Source organism: Pempheris klunzingeri, chromosome 23, assembly GCF_042242105.1.
Source record: "Pempheris klunzingeri isolate RE-2024b chromosome 23, fPemKlu1.hap1, whole genome shotgun sequence".
Taxonomy (NCBI): domain Eukaryota; kingdom Metazoa; phylum Chordata; class Actinopteri; order Acropomatiformes; family Pempheridae; genus Pempheris; species Pempheris klunzingeri.
Window position 1 is genome coordinate 99,141 of NC_092034.1, and position 13,853 is coordinate 112,993.

Here is a 13,853-nt window from a genome sequence, read left to right on the forward strand (position 1 = left end):
TCTTCTACGGATTTCTTCTAACTCTTCTTCTACGGATTTCTTCTAACTCTTCTTTACGGATTTATTCTAACTCTTCTTCTTTCAGTCCGTCTGAGATCCAACCTCCTCTTCCTCTAAACAAACACTCACTCTTCCTCCCCCTCTCTCCTCTCCATCCTCCCTCTGGAAGCAGCGCACGTGTCCCTCTACAGCAGCCAATGAACGCGCAGTAAACAACTTCGTCATCCTCCTACTCCTCGTGCTGATCCAGTTCCGGGTCCAACTCATGACAGCTGATCGTTGAAGCTTCATTCAGAAACGGGTTCATTACTGGAGGCTCCAGTGACACAGAGCTCCAGTGGGACACCTAGTGGTCAATAACATGAAGTGCAGCAGAGACATTCACTGGTTGTTTGGGATCCGATTCTCCATCCTCATTCCTGTTGGACTACACTGCACTGCACCACACTGCACTGCACCACACTACACTACATTACACTGCACTACACTACATTACACTGCACTACACTACATTACACTGCACCGCACTACACTGCACTACACTACATCACACTGCACTGCACTACATTACACTGCACCACACTACACTGCACTACATTACACTGCACTGCACTACATTACACTACACTACATTACACTGCACCACACTACACTGCACTACATTACACTGCACTGCACTACATTACACTACACTACACTACATTACACTACGTTATTTTATGGGAGGAACCACGTCCTGCTCATCAGTTATGACAGTGTTAAACTTACTGTTCCACCATTGGGAATTTAACATGCACCTTTTTCACAAAGTGACTCCATTTACAGGTGAATCCACAGGATGAAGTCCTAGATGACACCCAGGACGTTTGCAATGATCAACTGTGAAATTGTTGAGGTCTGTAGATCCTCCTGACTGGGCTCCCCACACACCAACAGTCCAAAGATCCACGTCCAAATGATCAAACCAACCAATGAGACTGCAGTCTGCATCTCCTCTGGACCCTTAAACATCACTGTGATGTCAAACCAGACCTCTGATTGACCCACCTGTCAGTCACCACCCACAGCAGCATCATCGTCGTCATCATCATCATGTGATGGCACTTTATTACATAGAATCAGGAGAAACACTTATCTTTACAAAACGCACTTAAACGCACCACGAAAGGTGTTAGCATGCTAACATCTACACCAACAGGAGACGTTAGCAACGTTAGCATTCGTCAGTCAAACCATGGCGCACCGCTAACGATAATAATGTTTCCTGTTCAAGAATAATGAACTCTGCTAGCACTGTTAGCATAGTGCTAATCTGTAGAAGACTCAGAGCGATTATACAGGTCATGTGAAGGTCAGGAGGTCATGTGAAGGTCAGGAGGTCATGTGAAGGTCATGTGAAGGTCAGGTGCTGGTGTTCGCTGAGGCCGTAGGCTTGTTTGTGCTGCTGAAACACTTCAGTGAGACTCTGCAGGTAAACGTTGTGGAGCCGCTCGATGTCGTCGCTGGTGGGGCTGGAGGTCTGCACCACTGGGATCGGCCTCCCCACTGAAAACACACGGGGTCGTGACATCAGCAACAAAATACAACAATAAAACACACCATCACCACAATCACACACACAGACGAGACTGATCGTCTAACGTCAGGTTAACGTCAGATTAACGTCAGATTCACTAGTTTGTCAGATTAACGTCAGGTTAACGCCAGATTAACGTCAGATTCACTAGTTTGTCAGATTAACGTCAGATTAACGTCAAATTAACTAGTTTGTCAGATTAACTAGTTTGTCAGATTAACGTCAAATTAACGTCACATTCACTAGTTTGTCAGATTAACGTCAGATTCACTAGTTTGTCAGGTTAACATCAGATTGACATCAAATTCACTAGTTTGTCAGGTTAACGCCAGATTAACATCAGGTTAATGTTAGATTCTCTAGTTTGTCAGATTAACATCAGATTCACTAGCCTAACGTTGGAGTCCTACCGACAGTGTGGATGGGCTTCCTGTAGGGCATCAGTCCAAAGCTGTACTGGAAAACTCCTCTGGCGTGAAACAGGGGCATCGCTACTCCCATGATGCCTTGCAGCCGGTTCTGTGGACACAAGACGGTACACTGACCTTCACTTCTGGAGTTTCCAGATGTTACCAGGTGTTCCAGTGGATCAGGCATTGTCACAGGGTCACTACGTCATTTCCACCTTTGTTTCCTACGCTATAACCTGCTGGTTGCTAGGTGACTGTTACTTATGGGTCCAGGTTATTGGTTGGTTGTTACTGAACCATTAGGTCTTAAACTCGGCTCGGCTGTGCCTGTTAGTTGTCACATGGTCGTTCTAAGTGGTTGCTCGGTGGTTATTTGGTTTTTACCTGCAGCGTAACATAACACACCGAGCACCCTGAATACCACAGCGGCGGCACCCCCGTCTGTACCACCACAATCACAACTCATCCCAGTAGCATGGAGGGTTACTGGGGGCTGTGTGAAACCCCCCCACAGGCCGAACTACAGTCAGTAAACCAGTGATTATTACAGTTCCCAACAGGCATCTTTTTGAAGTTGTTTCTAAGTGGTTTTACCACTGAACTGTACCCAGTACAACGAGATTAAAGGCTTTCTGTTCTATTCTAGGAGGTTACTAGGTGGTTTCTCTTTGGTTTCCAGACGGTTACTAGGCTATTACAGGGCTGTTACTAGGCGGTTACTAGGCTGTTACTAGGCGGTTACTAGGCGGTTACTAGGCTGTTACTAGGCGGTTACTAGGCGGTTACTAGGCTGTTACTAGGCGGTTACTAGGCTGTTACTAGGCGGTAACTAGGCGGTCACTAGGCGGTCACTAGGCTGTTACTAGGCTGTTACTAGGCGGTTACTAGTGTAGTGTAAAAAAGACAAGTGTTGTGCCAAAAGAAACTAAGTTTGCACGCTGCTCTGTTGATTCTGTTGACTTAAACACTGGAACTATTGAAATAATGGAGAATCACTGGAACAGCTACATACATGCTGAAAAATGATGTGTTGATTGAAGTTTAGTGACTATGACTTATATTCTTCATCATGATTTGAATACACATACTCCTCACTATGATTTTACATGTACTCATCACTGGATTGAAATATAACTGTGTGTATCCTTCACTCATTGACCCTCACTGTGCCACATGTTCTGTTTTATGCACAACAAATACACTTGCATTAAACACTATAATTAAAAAAAAAAAGGCAACAGAAGGAAGCTAAGAAATAAGGGTGTAATAAGAAGATTGTTTGTTCGCTTACACTTGTTTATTTCAGTGAACTTTGTAAAGCACTATGAGACACTCTTGTGATATTGGGCTATACAAATAAAATTTGATTGATTGATTGAAGAAGAGAGAACTTAGAATAAAAAATAAGAATAAGGCAAGGTTAGAAGATAATGGTGTAAAGCTTATTCAACATGGCATATAAAAAAAGGAAACATGCTCGTGCCAGTGCAGGTGACTGGAAAGTCCCTACAATTCCCACTTTTAGGACCACATTATTCAGGCCCCACACCTGACGAATGAATATAATGGTGTAATGTTGTAACACAAATCAATTGGTTATTTTGATGCTGTGACGAGGGAAAGCAGGTGGGGCCTCATGAGAATATAAGTTGGGGTTCTGTTTGTGAGAGCTCAGAGCTCTCTGACTGTATGTACTGTGCAGATAGATTGCTCTCCCTTTGTGCCGGCATTAAAGGTTTTTGCTGCCTCTGAACTCTGACTCCTGAAGACTGTTTGAGCACATCAGCTGAGACTGGTTTCCCTGACTATTCTTCATTCATTTTTCATCCATTTACCAAAGTTTTCTCGACCCATTGCACATTGATAAGACCCCCATTAATCTGGCCTAGTGACATTGAACCCCGGTTCTTTGACACGTCACTAGGCGGTTACTAGGCGGTTACTAGGCAGTTACTAGACTGTTACTAGGCGGTTACTAGACTGTTACTAGACTGTTACTAGGCGGTTACTAGACTGTTACTAGACTGTTACTAGGCGGTTACTAGACTGTTACTAGACTGTTACTAGGCGGTTACTAGGCAGTTACTAGGCAGTTACTAGACTGTTACTAGACTGTTACTAGGCGGTTACTAGACTGTTACTAGGCGGTTACTAGACTGTTACTAGACTGTTACTAGGCGGTTACTAGACTGTTACTAGGCGGTTACTAGACTGTTACTAGGCGGTTACTAGGCTGTTACTAGACTGTTACTAGACTGTTACTAGGCGGTTACTAGGCGGTTACTAGACTGTTACTAGGCGGTTACTAGGCGGTTACTAGGCGTTACTAGGCGGTTACTAGACTGTTACTAGACTGTTACTAGGCGGTTACTAGACTGTTACTAGACTGTTACTAGGCGGTTACTAGACTGTTACTAGACTGTTACTAGGCGGTTACTAGGCAGTTACTAGGCAGTTACTAGACTGTTACTAGACTGTTACTAGACTGTTACTAGGCGGTTACTAGGCGGTTACTAGACTGTTACTAGACTGTTACTAGGCGTTACTAGGTGGTTACTAGGCAGTTACTAGGCAGTTACTAGACTGTTACTAGGCGGTTACTAGACTGTTACTAGACTGTTACTAGGCGGTTACTAGACTGTTACTAGACTGTTACTAGGCGGTTACTAGACTGTTACTAGACTGTTACTAGGCAGTTACTAGGCAGTTACTAGACTGTTACTAGACTGTTACTAGACTGTTACTAGGCGGTTACTAGACTGTTACTAGACTGTTACTAGGCGGTTACTAGACTGTTACTAGACTGTTACTAGGCGGTTACTAGGCAGTTACTAGGCAGTTACTAGACTGTTACTAGGCGGTTACTAGGCGGTTACTAGGCGGTTACTAGACTGTTACTAGACTGTTACTAGGCGGTTACTAGACTGTTACTAGACTGTTACTAGACGGTTACTAGACTGTTACTAGGCGGTTACTAGGCGGTTACTAGGCAGTTACTAGGCAGTTACTAGACTGTTACTAGACTGTTACTAGGCGGTTACTAGGCGGTTACTAGACTGTTACTAGACTGTTACTAGGCGGTTACTAGGCGGTTACTAGGCGGTTACTAGGCGTTACTAGGCGTTACTAGGCGGTTACTAGGCGGTTACTAGATGGTTACTAGGCTGTTACTGGGTGGTTACTAGACTGTTACTGGGTGGTTACTAGGCGGTTACTAGACTGTTACTAGGCGGTTACTAGACTGTTACTAGACTGTTACTAGGCGTTACTAGGTGGTTACTAGGCAGTTACTAGGCAGTTACTAGACTGTTACTAGACTGTTACTAGGCAGTTACTAGACTGTTACTAGACTGTTACTAGACGGTTACTAGGCATTACTAGGCGGTTACTAGGCGGTTACTAGACTGTTACTAGACTGTTACTAGATGGTTACTAGGCTGTTACTGGGTGGTTACTAGACTGTTACTGGGTGGTTACTAGGCGGTTACTAGACTGTTACTAGGCGGTTACTAGGCGGTTACTAGACTGTTACTAGACGGTTACTAGGCGTTACTAGGTGGTTACTAGGCAGTTACTAGGCAGTTACTAGACTGTTACTAGGCGGTTACTAGGCGGTTACTAGACTGTTACTAGATGGTTACTAGGCTGTTACTGGGTGGTTACTAGACTGTTACTGGGTGGTTACTAGACTGTTACTAGGTGGTTACTAGACTGTTACTAGACGGTTACTAGGCGTTACTAGGTGGTTACTAGGCAGTTACTAGGCAGTTACTAGACTGTTACTAGGCGGTTACTAGGCGGTTACTAGACTGTTACTAGACTGTTACTAGGCGGTTACTAGACTGTTACTAGGCGGTTACTAGGCGTTACTGGGTGGTTACTAGACTGTTACTGGGTGGTTACTAGGCTGTTACTAGACTGTTACTGGGTGGTTACTAGGCAGTTACTAGGCAGTTACTAGGCAGTTACTAGGCGGTTACTAGACTGTTACTAGACTGTTACTAGACTGTTACTAGGCGGTTACTAGGCGGTTACTAGACTGTTACTAGGCGGTTACTAGGCGTTACTGGGTGGTTACTAGACTGTTACTGGGTGGTTACTAGGCTGTTACTAGGCGGTTACTAGGCGGTTACTAGACTGTTACTAGGCGGTTACTAGGCGTTACTGGGTGGTTACTAGACTGTTACTGGGTGGTTACTAGGCTGTTACTAGACTGTTACTGGGTGGTTACTAGGCTGTTACTAGACTGTTACTGGGTGGTTACTAGGCTGTTACTAGACTGTTACTAGGCAGTTACTAGGCAGTTACTACCAGTTACTACTGATACCAGAAATATGTGAACTCTTGGCGACATTAACATTCGATCCAGGTGAGAATCTCTGGAAGCTTCTCGGGTCATCAGTGACTCTGACCTGCAGCGTCCTCAGAGGAGAACCGGACGGGTTCTCAAGCTGCTCGAACAACTCGTTCTCTCCAAAAGAGAAGACGGGAACCAGCAGAGCCCTGAACACACACACACACACATTAACACAATACACACACATCAACACAATACACACACATTAACACAATACACACACACACACACACACACATTAACACAATACACACACATCAACACAATACACACACATTAACACAATACACACACACACACACACTCTCTCTCTCTCTCACACACACACACACACACACACACTCTCTCTCTCTCTCTCAAACACACACACACACACTCTCTCTCTCTCTCTCTCAAACACACACACACACACACACACACACACACCCGTGCTTGAGAGCCATCTTGATGAAGCCCTTCCTGTGTCGGATCTGAGGACAGACAGGATCAGTGATCAACAAATCACAGAGAGACAGACAGGTTTATGTAGAGACAGACAGGTCACAGTCAGACAGACAGACACTGACCAGAGCTGACCAATGTCTGCCTGTCTGTCTGCCTGCGTTCAAACGTACCTGCAGTGTTAAAGCTCCTGGACGAGCGTCCAGAGCCTCTGGAGCTCCGCCCACTGCGATGACAGCTACGTTACCGCCGCCAGGACGGCTGAGGAGGTGAGACAGGCTGGACTTAGAGCTGGACACCAGGCCTGGAAGACAGACAGGTTCATAGAAACAGACAGGAGACAAACTGGAGGAGGAGATGGAGGAGGAAGAGGAGGAGGAGATGGAGGAGGAGCAGAAGGAAGAGGAAGAGGAGGAAGAGATGGAGGAGGAGCAGAAGGAAGAGGAAGAGGAGGAGGAGATGGAGGAGGAAGAGGAAGAGATGGAGGAGGAAGAGGAGGAAGAGATGGAGGAGTAGCAGAAGGAAGAGGAAGAGGAGGAGGAGGAAGAGGAGGAGGAGATGGAGGAGGAAGAGGAAGAGATGGAGGAGGAAGAGGAGGAAGAGATGGAGGAGGAGCAGAAGGAAGAGGAGGAGATGGAGGAGGAAGAGGAGGAGCTCCTAACCGTCTCTGAATCTGTGATCGACTGACTGAGTCTGAATGTGGAAACCAAACAGGAAGCTGTGACACAACCTTCAGCCAATCAGAGCGCAGCGCTGAGCCGCCTCCTGCTGAGACCTGTTTACTCAGAGCAAAGAGAGTGAGACAACACTGAGGGGAGTGTCAGACAGACAGGCAGAGAGAGAGACAGAGACAGGCAGAGAGAGAGACAGACAGGAGAGAGAGAGAGAGAGAGAGAGAGACACACAGGCAGAGAGAGACAGACAGAGAGAGAGAGAGACAGGCAGAGAGAGAGAGAGAGAGACACAGGCAGAGAGAGACAGACAGAGAGAGAGAGACAGGCAGAGAGAGAGAGAGACACAGGCAGAGAGAGAGAGACAGAGAGAGAGAAAGACAGGCAGAGAGAGAGAGAGACAGGCAGAGAGAGAGAGACACACACAGACAGAGAGAGAGAGAGAGACACAGACAAAGAGAGAGACAGGCAGAGACAGACAGGCAGAGAGACGGGCAGACAGACAGACAGACAGGCAGACAGACAGCTGTACCTCCACACATGATGTAGTCTCTGAAGATGGGGACTCTGAACCAGAACGGCAGCATCAGCAGGTGAGACGTGAGTCCAGGAAACAGACGAGAGAATCCAGTGGCCTCAGTGCAGAAGTTACCAAAGGCTCCAGCCACCAGCACCCCTGAGAGACAGACAGGCAGGGAGACAGACAGGTCAACACAGCCAGCAGCACTCCTGAGAGACAGACAGGCAGGGAGACAGACAGGTCAACACAGCCACCAGCACTCCTGAGAGACAGAGACAGACAGGCAGGGAGAGAGACAGGTCAACACAGCCACCAGCACTCCTGAGAGACAGAGACAGACAGGCAGGGAGAGAGACAGGTCAACACAGCCACCAGCACTCCTGAGAGACAGACAGGCAGGGAGACAGACAGGTCAACACAGCCAGCAGCACTCCTGAGAGACAGACAGGCAGGGAGACAGACAGGTCAACACAGCCAGCAGCACTCCTGAGAGACAGACAGGCAGGGAGACAGACAGGTCAACACAGCCACCAGCACCCCTGAGAGACAGACAGGCAGGGAGACAGACAGGTCAACACAGCCACCAGCACTCCTGAGAGACAGAGACAGACAGGCAGGGAGAGAGACAGGTCAACACAGCCACCAGCACTCCTGAGAGACAGAGACAGACAGGCAGGGAGAGAGACAGGTCAACACAGCCACCAGCACTCTTGAGAGACAGAGACAGACAGGCAGGGAGAGAGACAGGTCAACACAGCCACCAGCACTCCTGAGAGACAGACAGACAGGCAGGTGTGTGTCTCACCGTGAGGGTGGAAGCCGAACACATAGTTCCTTTTGGGATCCAGGTCGACAGTTTTAACCAGCTGGACACAGGAAGCACCGATCAATAATCAGACCATCAGCAGCCATCGGCTCACCTCCGATCAATACCCGTCTCACCTCCAGAGGAAAGTAGTCCCTGAAGTAGCTCCACACGGTCCAGGACCGAACCCAGCGTGACCTCCGACCCCCCCCGCTGGGCGTGTCCCAGTCCAGCCACAGCCAACCAGCATAGAGCAGAGCCAGAGCCCACCAATCAGAGAAGGCCAGCAGGACGAAGGCAGCGAGACAGCACTGGGCTGGCAGACAGACAGGTGGACAGGTGGTCAGACAGACAGAAAGACTGGTGGTCAGACAGGTGGTCAGACAGAAAGACAGGTGGTCGGTCAGACAGACAGACAGACAGAAAGACAGACAGACAGTCAGACAGAAGGTCAGACAGACAGACGGTCAGACAGTCAATCAGTCAGACAGTCGGTCAGACAGACAGTCAGTCAGACAGGTGGTCAGACAGACAGACAGACAGACAGACAGTCAGACAGACAGGTGGTCGGTCAGACAGACAGACAGACAGACAGGTGGTCAGACAGAAAGGTGGTCGGACAGACAGACAGACTGTCAGACAGACAGACAGACAGTCAGACAGACGGTCAGACAGTCAATCAGTCGGTCAGACAGACAGACAGACAGTCAGTCAGACAGACAGGTGTGTGCTACCTAAGGCCAGGAAGGAAAACACCCACTGCAGCGTCGCAGCGGTCTGCAGCCTCCTCTGCAGCGGGATGTTCAGCGGAGCGAACTCGATCTTCATGCCGGCGGTCGCGCTCCTCGACCGCTCATGGAGCGCTGCGACCCCCCGGTGACTCCGCCTGGATGTCGGAGCTTTTCTCTTCTTCTGTCTGTCTGCCTGCCCACCTGTCTGTCTGACTGCTTGTCTGCCTGTCCGGTATCCTGCAGGAGAGATTCCTCCTCCGTTAGTATAAACTTTATACTGTAAACTTTACTCGAACTGAACACGCTCCCGCTCCCTCCTCTACTGCGCATGTGCAGCGGACCTTCCCTCTGGGTGGAATCCTCTCGGCCAATCAGAACTCATGTCGGGAGCGCGCCGGACTCAGCCAGGCTCGCTCCCGTGAGGTCCAGGGTTGTCGTATGAATTAGTTTACAGCCGTCGTCAGTCACGTGGTCTCCTCAGGTAGTCTGGCTTAGTTAGACCCAGTCTGAGGTTTTAGTTTAGTTTCCCACTGCAGCCACCTGGATGAGTCCATGTTGAACTAAAGAACTTTAAAAGCACCAAAGTGATGAAGATCTACGTTCTCTTAATGTTTAGCGAGCAGCAGAGAACCTGTCTGACCATGAGAGCAGAGAACAGAACCAGAACCTGTCTGACCATGAGAGCAGAGAACAGAACCAGAACCTGTCTGACCATGAGAGCCCAGAACAGAACCAGAACCTGTCTGACTATGAGAGCCCAGAACTGAACCAGAACCTGGTCCTCACGTGTCCCTGCTCCACTTTTCCTTCAGTTCAGCAGAACAAAGAGCAGAAAAGGTTCAGAGCGACGAAACAAGGCGACAGATTTCTAAAGTGAAGTTGTGAAACTCTTCCAGAGTTCACAGATGTGATGAAACCTTCAGTTTCCTCATGAGTCACTTCAGACTTGAGTGCAGAGGATGAACCAGATGAAGAAGAAGATTAGCAGATTATTCCCCTTTAATCTCCACAGGAGGATTTATATATATTTATATATTTATATTTTCCCCCCATGTGCAATAGCCTTTCTATCACCTCATTCTTTCACCATACATTATTTTTTGTATATACTGTACATGTAAACATATATATATTTTATATTCCCTTTCTTTGTATGTGTGAACTGTATCTTGTATGTGTGAATCAGAACTGCTGCTGACTTGAAATTTCCCCATTGTGGGATAAATAAAGGAATATCTATCTATTTAACGTGTTCTTTTCGGTCATGGACACAAATTAAAACTGTAAAACTCATGACATGTTAAAGGAAGAACTGTGAGCACAGCTGCTGTGGATTTAGTCTGAGTCTGAGGCTTAGTCTGAGTCTTAGTCTTTAGTCTGAGGTTTAGTCTGATTCTTTAGTCTGAGTCTTTAGTCTGAGTCTTTAGTCTGAGTTTTTAGTCTTAGTCTGAGTCTTTAATCTGAGTCTGACTTCTAGAAAATGTTAAACATCCAAATGTCCCAATGAAGAAGCTAAAGAGACGCCGGCTCTTTAAATCAGTTGTTTCTGTTGTTCAATCAAAAGCTGATGATGTCATCAAGTATCAATACAGTTAATTAGTTTTTATTTCAATGTTTGTGATCACTAAATCACCATGGTAACGCTGTGTGCATGTGGGACAGTTGCCGTGGTTACACATGGCCCCGCCCCTCCACCCGCCTGTTAACCCTTTGATGACGTCCAGAGACACATGAGAACACGAGAACACGAAAACATGGTAACATGAGAACAGAAGAACATGAGAATATGAGAACAGAAGAACATGAGACCAAGAGAACAGGGTAACATGAGAACAGAAGAACATGAGAACAGGGTAACATGAGAACAGAAGAACATGAGAACAGGAGAAAATGAGAACAGAAGAACAGGAGAACATGCTGACAGTCTCTGTGGACCAGCTGCTTTAAAACTGATGATCTAAAGTTTAAGGAAGGATCTGTTTTCAACATGACGGACCGGATGTGTGAGGAACTGAGTGACGGAACCACTGGAACAACTCTTTCACATCAAATATCTTCTGAATAAAAAACTTTTATTTTGTAACAGAATTTGAAGGCCGCTGCAGGATCTGGTTTCTGTGCTGGTCTGAGCAGTCAGATCCTGGATCAGAGGACTGAATGTGGTCCAGCTCTGGTTCCTTGTTATGGGTAGAGGGTTTGGTCTGATCCGGACTGAGATTGAACTCTGGTCCAGCGTCAAGACCGGGTCTGATTGTGGTGAGTCCTGGATCAAGAGTCCTGGACCAAGAGTCTGGCACAAGTGGTGAGGTTCAATCTGGTTTGTCCTCTGAAGCAACGATTTCATAAGTGGAGCGTCTGCAGGAGAGCAGAGCGACACTTCCTGTCTCACACGCGACGATTCTCCTGCTCTAAGATCTCCTGCAGGATCACGACAGACCGGTTCTCTACCGGTCTCACAGGGCGGCTTCAGAGGACCAGCCCAGTAAGTCACCTCTGTTCCACAGGTGAGGGGCTGTCCTTAAATCTGATTGGCCGACAGGGTAAGAAATGAATATATGCTGAACTACATTTAGACTCAACTTCACCTGGACTCAACTAACTCAACTACATGTGGACTGAAACCGGGGTGCACCTGGTCTGGTGAGACCTCAACTGAACTGAACTTAAACCTGAAGCTGGCCCACACCTGGCTCCACCTGAGCTACACCTGGACGGAACCTGAACTCAACCTAGACTACAGCTGGACTGAACCTGATCTACACCTGATCTACACCTGAGCTTCACCCGAGCTACACCTGATCTACACCTGAGCTTCACCTGAGCTGCACCCGAGCTACACCCGAGCTACACTTGGACTGAACCTGAACTCAACCTAGACTACAGCTGGACTGAACCTGATCTACACCCGATCTACACCGAGCTACACCTGATCTACACCTGAGCTACACTTGAGCTACACCTGATCTACACCCGATCTACACCTGAGCTACACTGAGCTACACCTGAGCTACACCTGAGCTACACTTGATCTACACCTGAGCTAACTGGACAGGTGGACATAGGACAGCACCTGGTCTAAACAGCGCTGAGAGTAATTTCATCAGTGGATCTGATCCACTTCAGTCACAGGGGGTCCAGACCTGCAGAGGAGACAACAAGGTGTGTGACAGGTGGGAGGGGTCTGCTGTCAGGTAAGAGCGACCTGTTGTGCGGTGGGAGGAGTCTCACCTTTGAGTCCGTCGCGGTGGTGATGTCGGCAGGAAAGCAGAGAGAGAAACAACGTGAGCAGAACCAGGAACAAAGAAACGAAGCTGCAGAGACAAAAACAGCAAAGAATCAGGCGCAGTGGCTCCGCCCCCTTCCCTAATGCAAGCAGCTGATTGGCTGTTCCAGGTTTCACTAAACAGAGTTTAGTTTCTACCACGATATGTTTGGTAAAGTTCTGGTTTAATACGGTTTAAGTCCGCTTCAGTCGGCACTTCAGCTGCTTTCATTTCTTACAGTTAACACACTTTGGTCCCTTCAGGTCTCACACCTGCACTGACCCTTCACACCTGGACTGACTCTTCAAGTCCTTTCACACCTGCACTGACTCTTCAAGTCCTTTCAGGTCTCAGATCTTCACCTTCAAAGAAAAAGCTCCTGTAGATCACACAGATCATTTCCACTGCTTTCAGTGCTCACGCTTCACTTCCACTGACGCTAGCTGTGCTAATCACACATTTCAACTTTAGCTCTTCCACTTCACCACTTGAGCTTCTTTCAGTATTTGTATTTTGACTCCTACTTCAACTACAACTGTTCTTTGTGAAGAGGTCATTCATCACTGCGAGACACTGTAAAACACTGTAAAACCCAAAAGGCTGCAAAAGACTGTAAAATGTTGCAAAACGCTGTAAAACACATTGACCATCAATCAATCACAGTGTTTGATCTGTAAAATCAGCAGATCTACAAGGTTCCATTTTAGAGGAGATTAGAGACTGATTCTTACATCACAGTCAGGATGATCCACACTTCAGGAGCAGAGACTGTGGTGTAGGAGGAGGAGGAGATGAAGAAGGAGGAGGAAGAGGAGGAGAAGCATTATCAGTTCAGTAGTTCTGAGATGTTGAATCCCTTTTGAGCATCAGCAGTGAGAACAGAGATGAGGAGAGAGGAAGTGGGAGGCGCTCAGGTGTGTGAGGTACCTGGAGGCGCTCAGGTGTGTGAGGTACCTGGAGGTGCATCAGGTGTCACTCCGTCTCCACACAGCGAGTCAGCAAAGGTGGAACATCTGAGCAGAGTTTCCTGGCGAGAAGCTGCAGGACAACAAACCAACTGGAGGGTTTCACTAATAAAT

At 47.5% G+C, this 13,853-nt stretch overlaps 1 protein-coding gene and 1 long non-coding RNA gene across 4 annotated transcripts; both read right to left on the minus strand.

The window, feature by feature from the left end:
• Positions 1-1,083: 1,083 nt before the first annotated feature.
• mogat3a (monoacylglycerol O-acyltransferase 3a) lies at positions 1,084-9,811 on the minus strand. 3 transcript variants are annotated; one of them, XR_011585944.1, is made up of 10 exons: positions 9,515-9,811; positions 8,918-9,096; positions 8,781-8,841; positions 7,988-8,131; positions 6,958-7,088; positions 6,770-6,813; positions 6,399-6,489; positions 1,987-2,095; positions 1,295-1,545; positions 1,084-1,245 (listed from the first exon to the last, which is right to left on the minus strand). XR_011585944.1 is itself a non-coding variant. In XM_070854865.1 (9 exons), the coding sequence occupies exons 1-9, from the start codon at positions 9,606-9,608 to the stop codon at positions 1,391-1,393; spliced, it is 1,008 nt and encodes a 335-aa protein (XP_070710966.1). In that variant the 5' UTR covers positions 9,609-9,811; the 3' UTR covers positions 1,084-1,390. The 3 variants fall into 3 exon arrangements, 2 of the variants coding, with proteins under 2 accessions (XP_070710966.1, XP_070710968.1); XM_070854865.1 differs by having other exon boundaries at positions 1,084-1,545; XM_070854867.1 differs by lacking the exon at positions 7,988-8,131 and having other exon boundaries at positions 1,084-1,545.
• A 1,764-nt stretch (positions 9,812-11,575) lies between these two features.
• LOC139223075 (uncharacterized) lies at positions 11,576-13,809 on the minus strand. Its single transcript, XR_011585957.1, has 3 exons — positions 13,729-13,809; positions 12,740-12,822; positions 11,576-12,651 (listed from the first exon to the last, which is right to left on the minus strand). It is a non-coding gene; the product is annotated as an uncharacterized lncRNA (long non-coding RNA).
• Between the last annotated feature and the right edge of the window lie 44 nt (positions 13,810-13,853).